This window comes from Cebus imitator, unplaced genomic scaffold (assembly GCF_001604975.1).
Source record: "Cebus imitator isolate Cc_AM_T3 unplaced genomic scaffold, Cebus_imitator-1.0 Scaffold385, whole genome shotgun sequence".
NCBI lineage: Eukaryota > Metazoa > Chordata > Mammalia > Primates > Cebidae > Cebus > Cebus imitator.
Genome location: NW_016107700.1, coordinates 2943996 through 2951303, shown reverse-complemented (window position 1 = coordinate 2951303; position 7308 = coordinate 2943996). Strand labels below are relative to the sequence as shown.

General features: G+C 52.8%; 1 protein-coding gene across 2 annotated transcripts in view; it reads left to right on the top strand.

Annotated features, from left to right (window-relative positions):
* Positions 1-5897, top strand: part of CDH5 (cadherin 5) — a 40771-nt gene extending 34874 nt beyond the window's left edge. Inside the window, exons 11-12 of one of the 2 annotated variants that reach the window (XM_017508050.2) lie at positions 627-872; positions 3798-5897. In XM_017508050.2, coding sequence (XP_017363539.1) covers positions 627-872; positions 3798-4315 — 764 coding nt within the window. In that variant the 3' untranslated portion in view covers positions 4316-5897. The remainder of the gene's footprint in view (positions 1-626; positions 873-3797) is intronic. The other variant, XM_037731170.1, reaches the window with a different exon arrangement.
* The last annotated feature ends 1411 nt before the right edge of the window (positions 5898-7308 follow it).

The following is a 7308-nucleotide window of genomic DNA, read 5'->3' as shown; positions in this document are numbered from 1 at the left end:
TTTTTTTTGAGACATAGTTTCGCTCTTGTTGCCCAGACTGGAGTGCAATAGAACAATCTCAGCTCACCACAACCTCCACCTCCCAGGTTCAAATGATTCTCCTGCCTCAGCCTCCCGAGTAGCTGGGATTACAGGCATGCGCCACCACACCCAGCTAATGTTGTATTTTTAGTAGAGATGGGGTTTGTCGATGTTGGTCAGGCTGGTCTTGAACTCCCGACCTCAGATGATCCACCCACCTTGGCCTCCCACAGTGTTGGGATTACAGGCGTAAGCCACCACGCCCAGTGCTAAAAGACTTTTTAAAACTTTTTCCCCATTGCTTGTCAAAGCTTGAAACAGTGCATTAATTGAGCTGAAAGAGAAAACTTCCTGTTACTGGAGTGGGGTTAGGGAAGAGGAAAGGGACAGGCATCAGTTGCCCATAAATACAGAAAGCAAAGGATTTTACCTTCTTTTGCCAAGGCGTTCTTGGAGACTGGGTCAAAGCAGCTGCCCCCAAAATATCCCCTCTGTGGAGGAACAGGCCTGCGGGCTGGTGCAGCCAGGGAGGGCTTCCTGGAGGAGCCACGTTCCCCCATCTGTGCAGATGGCAAAACCTGACTCTTATGCCTTGGTGTTTCCAGATAACACGGCCAACATCACAGTCAAGTACGGGCAGTTTGACCGGGAGCATACCAAGGTCCACTTCCTACCCGTGATCATCTCAGACAATGGGACGCCAAGCCGCACGGGCACCAACACACTAACCGTGGCCGTGTGCAAGTGCAACGAGCAGGGCAAGTTCACCTTCTGCGAGGATGTGGCCGCCCAGGCAGGTGTGAGCATCCAGGCAGTGGTAGCCATCTTACTCTGCATCCTCACCATCACAGGTCAGTGCTGGGCAGGGTGGGGAGGAGACACAGCAGGCGGAAGGGGGTGGAAGGTGCAGGGAGCAGGGAAGCTTCACAGGAGTAGAGACCAGGGGTCCAGGCCCAACCCTGCCTCCAATCTGCAATGAAACCCTCAGCCAGTTCACGTGCAGGATGCAGGATGTGAGCTCCAGCCACCTGCGTGCTCACAGGTGGGGATGATCCAGGGAGGAGGAGGGGGCGGGGCTCAGGACTTTTCCCCCACGCATCAGGCCAGTATCACTTTAAAATAACTTAAACATAACAGTCACTCCTTCCACTTAGATATTTTCAGCATTTACTGTGTGCCAGGCATTGTTCTGGGCGTGTATTTACATAAAACCTATTTTTGAAAAAGGAAAAAGGATCCAGGTCTAAAATGGAAAGTTTCAAAACTTCTAGTTTAGATTGTCTCCACGTGCTTTCTTTCCTTTTATAGAATTCCTCCAGCCTTGATACATATTTTTTTTCCTTGTTTGGGCCTCAGAAATTTTAGGAGCATTGTAGGCCTTAGTTTGGATTTCCCAGGGAGCAACCTTGGGATGAGGATGGGGTACAAGTAGTTTATTTGGGAGGTGGTTTATTCCCCTGGATACCTCCTAAGGCAGAGGGGAAATGAAGCCAGGAAGGGAGGCAGCCAGTGAAGGTGGAGCCATCAGGAATGTTCCCATCATGAGGAACTGGAGCCTTGTCCCACAGGGGTGCCAGGAGGCAGCATGGGGCCACCCTCCAGGCCACGTATCCTGCATTTCACTCACCATGAGACAAGGCAGGGGCTGATCCTCCAGAGGAAGCCCTCAGGTGATTAGAGATCGCCCTGGCACCCATGGCAAGGCCTGGATACAGCCACGGGGCACCTGCAGTATAGGCTCCAGGCCTCTCCTGCCTGTGGCTCCCCTGAGAGCCCCCTCAGTATGCCCCCCTTCTGGGGCTTCTCCAGCAGAGATTTCTCCTTTACTAATAATTCATGATGATGATGGCATCCCCACCACAAACAGAATTGCATTTACCCTCACAACCATCTTCCCAAATATAAACAGAGCAGGGAAGTCATCATTTCCATTTTATAGACAGGGAAACTGAGGCTGGGGGGGTCAGGGCTGTCTCCCAGGGCACCCTAGCTTTACTTATGTATATAGTAGTTTGTTCAGTAACTCAAAGCTACAAGGTCTGAGCCTCATTTTAGAAGCTCTCTGCACTGCACCGTCTGCCCCTCCTCAGGGATCCAAGACCCTCATGTAGCCACACCCCTCAGAGATTCCCACAGGCAGGACCTCTGCACGCCCATGGGACTCTGGGTCAGTCACTCTTGGCCTCTCTGAGCTCAGTATAACAGGGATAATAATAACTACATTTAGTGAGATATGAGAATGTGCCCAGTAGAGTGCCAAGTATGTATGCAGGAGGTACTCAAGAGAGGAGCCACTGTAGGCCAGGTGTGGCGGCTCACGCCTTATAATCCCAGCACTTTACGAGGCCAAGGTGGGTGGGGTGCCTGAGGTCAGAGGGGCCACTGTAGGCCAGGTGTGGTGGCTCACGCCTGTAATCTCAGCACTTTACGAGGCCAAGGTGAGTGGATTGCCTGAGGTCAGGAGTTCACCAGCCTGGCCAATATGGTGAAACCCCAGCTCTGCTAAAAATACAAACAATAGCTGTGGTGGTGTGGGCTTACAATCCCAGCTACTGGGGAGGCTGAGGCAGGAGAATCACTTGAACCCGGAGGTGGAGGTTGCAGGGAGCCAAGATCTCGCCATTGCACTCCAGCCTGGATGGTAGAGGGAAACAGTCTCAAAAAAAACAAAGAAAGAAAGAAAGAAGGACCACTGCTGCTGCAATGAGCATCTTATCTACCAGCACCGTGACATCGGTTATCGCCATCACGGCTGGCAACAAAGTAATGGCGAAGTCTTTGCACTCCAAATTCCAACTCCATTCTCTTCCCCATTTCTACTTCAATCTCTGGTTTCCTGGCCTTTGGGAGATGATGTGGAAGGATTTCCCAGATTTGGCACCTGAGGGAGGAAATGAGAATACAGGAAAATGGGGTTGAGACCCTAGAGGAGAATGAACTTCAGAGAGCACCTGTGTTCCTCTCCCCATCCCCACCAGGGTGTATGACAGCCAGTCAGGACCCAGGATTGCTCTCTCCCCCCTAGTGGGTGGGGAGAGACCCACCAGGTGTCCAGACCAAAGCAAACCTTCTCAGTTGGCCTTGTCATGGAGTTGTCCCTGGGAGACTGGGCTGGCCCAGGGAGGAGGGAAAGGAGGGAGGCGGTGGGGAGAGGGATGCCAGGGGCAGCATGGATGAGGGTGGGAAGTGAGGGGGGCTAGTGGGCATGAGGGGTTCAGGGGGCAGCAGCATGGGGGTGTCAGGGACAGTGGGGATGGGAGTGGGAACCCAGTTGGGATAGGGGGTGGGGAGGTGGAAATGGAGTTTCAGGGATGGCAGGAATGGGGGTGCAGGGGAAGGGGGCCATGGGGTGGGAATAGGGGGAGGGGGGCGGCAGGGATGCGGTTGTGGGGGGCAGCTGGATAGGATGAGGGGGTGGCAGGATGGGATGAGGGAGTGGTGGGATGGGAAAGCAGGGAGTGAGGGGTATAGGGTGTCAGGGAGCAGCAGGAATGGGAGTGTAGGAGGTGGCAGGGATGGGGTACTGGGGCAGTGGGGATGGGGTGTTGGGGGATGGGAATGGGGTGCAGGGGCTATGAAAATGGGTGTCATGGGCGGCAGGGATGGGGTGCGGGGGGCGGTGGGGATGGGGTGGGGGCGGTGGGGATGGGGTGTTGGGGGTGGGAATGGGGGTGCAGGGGCGGTGAGAATGGGGTGTTGGGGCGGTGGGGATGGGGTGTGGGGACCACCCGGGCCCCCAGCCTCGTCTGACTCTGCCACTCCGACCCCGGCCGCAGTGATCACCCTGCTCATCTTCCTGCGGCGGCGGCTCCGGAAGCAGGCCCGCGCGCACGGCAAGAGCGTGGCGGAGATCCACGAGCAGCTGGTCGCCTACGACGAGGAGGGCGGCGGCGAGATGGACACCACCAGCTACGACGTGTCAGTGCTAAACTCGGTGCGCCACGACGGGGCCAAGCCCCCGCGGACCGCGCTGGACGTCCGGCCGCCCCTCTACGCCCAGGTGCAGAAGCCGCCGCGCCACATGTCCGGGGCACACGGGGGGCCTGGGGAAATGGCAGCCATGATCGAGGTGAAGAAGGACGAGGCGGACCACGACGGCGACGGTCCCCCCTACGACACGCTGCACATCTACGGCTACGAGGGCTCCGAGTCCATCGCCGAGTCCCTCAGCTCCCTGGGCACCGACTCCTCCGACTCCGACGTGGATTACGACTTCCTTAACGACTGGGGACCCAGGTTCAAGATGCTGGCCGAGCTGTACGGCTCGGATCCCCGGGAGGAACTGCTGTATTAGGCGGCAGAGGCCACTCTGGGCCTGGAGGCCCAGAGCCAGGCACCACAGCCTGCAAAAATGGCACTGACTCCTCAGCCCAGTCCCCCTTCCTCGTGGGTCCCAGAGACCTCATCAGCCATGGGATAGAAAACTCTAGGTCCCTGAACAATCTGGGAACATATGTCAGTGATGGCTATTCTCAAATGCTGGCAATTCCAGGCTAGTGTTCCGTCTGGGCTCAGCCATCCACATAACCCTGTCACCACAGATCACCATCTAACTCAAAGACTTCCTCTGGCAAATCAAAGCAGCCTGTGTTTGACTGCTGGGGGTCCCTGTGTTTGAACTCCCTGGTGAGGCTGGTGAGGTACTGGTGCCTATCTGCCTGGAGGCAAAGGCCTGGACGGCTCCACTTGTGGGGCCAGATTCTCTGCAGCCCATTCCCAAGGTTGACTGTGACCGTCCATCAGGTCCTCTCTCAGGAGCCCCAGCCCTGCTCCAACTCCCTCATACTCCACGCCAAGTGCCCCACCACTCCCCAGCCCCTCTCCAGGCCTTTCAAGAGGGAGGAAGGAGCCCCACGGCAGCTCCTGACCTTGGGTCCTGAGGTGACCTCACTGGCCGGCCATGCCAGTAACTGTGCTGTACTGAACACTGAACCATTCAACCACATTCAGGGAAATGGCTTGTTGAACTTTGAAGCAACTAACTGTGAATTCATCCTGGAGGGGTGGTGGAGATCTAGAGTGACAGATCATAGGGTGAGGGCCACCCCCACACACCCCCCCCCCGAGAGAGCCTGGAAGAGCTGAGACCCTGCTCTGAGACTCCTCAGCACCCCTCTAGTTTTGCCTGAGAGGGGACAGATGTTCTAGGAGCGGAAGACCTCTCCCCTTCTCTGCCTCACCTGGTTGCCAATCCATGCTCTCTTTCTTTTCTGTCTACCCCTTGTCTCTTGGCTTAGAGGCACCCAAGATGTGGCCTTCAGCAAGACTCACCAATGTCCAAACCCACTCATGACTGCATGACAAGAGCCGAGCCATGTGCCTTTACACCTCGCTGTTGTCACATCTCAGGGAACTGACCCTCAGGCACACCTTGCAGAAGGCAAGGTCCTGCCCTGCTCAACCTCTGTGGGTCCTCCATGCATCTCCCACTGGAACATTCACTGCAAACATGCCTTGGAGAAGTTTCATCAGTCAACAGAGAGGAGCAGGAAGGAGACGCCCAGCTCGCCCTTGTCATGACCGAGGTTCCCACTCTGGGCAAGCCCCTCACACTGTGAGGGATTGTAGATAACACTGACTTTTTTGTTTTAACCAATAACTAGTTTCTCATAATGGTTTTTTACTAATGATACTTACAAGTGTCTAGCTTTCACAGACATATAGAATAAGGGTTTTTGCATAATAAGCAGATTGCTATTTAGGTTAACAATATTAATTCAGGTTTTTTAGTTGGAAAAACAATTCCTATAACTTTCTATTTTCTATAATTGTAATAATTGCTCTGCAGATGATGACTATATATTGGCCACACTGGTGTATGACAAGTACTGTATTTTTTTTATACCTAAATAAAGAAAAATCTTCAGGCTGAGCAAGATAGGGAGACCCTATCTCTACCAAAAAAAAAAAAAAAAATTAATTAGCCAGGCATGGTGGCAGGCACCTGTGGTCCCAACTACTTGGGAGGCTGAGACAGGAGGATCACTTGAGCCTGGGAGGTCAAGGCTTCAGTGAGTTCTGAACACACTACTACACTCCAGCCTGGGTAACACAGTGAGACCCTGTCTCAAAAAAAGAGAAAAAAAACCTTTGAGATTATTCCATTTCTAGAGCTGAGAGAGCACATGTACACACATACAAACATGCATACAAGCATGCACATGCACACACAAATACACATACACACACACCACCACCACCACCATCACCATCAGAGAACCTACAGAAGAGGGGATGTTTGTAGATTCCTAAGAATGTGCCAAAGCTTTTCAAAGACTGCTATGGACGGCTCATTCCTCAACTTTTCCTTTTAAAATTTTTGTTAGCTTCTTATTTGCCCCAGCCATTATCACTGCCTCAGGCAGCTGCAATGTTAAACAATTGCCACTGATTACTTTCAACAAATGCCCCCAGAGAAAAGGCTGTATGCATTGAGTGCACCAAGTCAAGTCAAATGAACACAGCCTTGCACGTGGAGTCTCTTCCAGGGAACTACCTACCAGACAAGTTGAATACTGACAGTTGTCTGGGAATTGGACTTTGCAGAAGCTCCAACCTTGTTCTGGTCTTTCTGTTTGTCTCTCGGCTGCTGGTATTCACCATGATTATGAAACCACTGGGTTTCAAGGCTACCACAAGTCTTGGGAGAAAGAGGACAAGTTAAAATACCATCAAGCTCTGCCAGGTGTGGTGGCTCATACCTGTAATCCCAACACTTTGAGGGGGCAAGGAGGGAGGATTGCTTGAGTCTAGGAGTTTGAGACCAACCTGGGCAACATAACGAGACCATGTCTCTATTTGGAAAGAAAAAAAAAGCACCTCACTGTTCTTACCAATATGTCACTGTTTAAAAAAAAAAAAAACAATAGTACTCCCTGGATTGTTGCAAGTTTTTTTGTTTTTTGTTTGTTTGGTTTGTTGGTTGGTTTTGGTTTTTGTTGTTGTTGCTGCTGTTTTTGAGACGGAGTCTCTGTCACCCAGGCTGGAGTGCAATCATGGCTCACTGCAACCTCCACCTCCAAAGTTCAAGCAATTCTCCTGCCTCAGCCTCCCAAGTAGCTGAGACTACAGGCACGCACCACCACACCCGGCTAATTTTTGTATTTTTAGCAGAGACAGGGTGTCACCATATTAGCCAGGCTGGTCTCGAACTCCTGACCTCGTGATTTGCCCGCCTCAGCCTCCCAAAGTGCTGGGATTACAGACCTGAGCCACCACACCCAGCTGCACGTTTTTTATTAATTTCCAGAGTTCTGAAAAAGTTGGTTTTGACAATTTTGGCCAGTA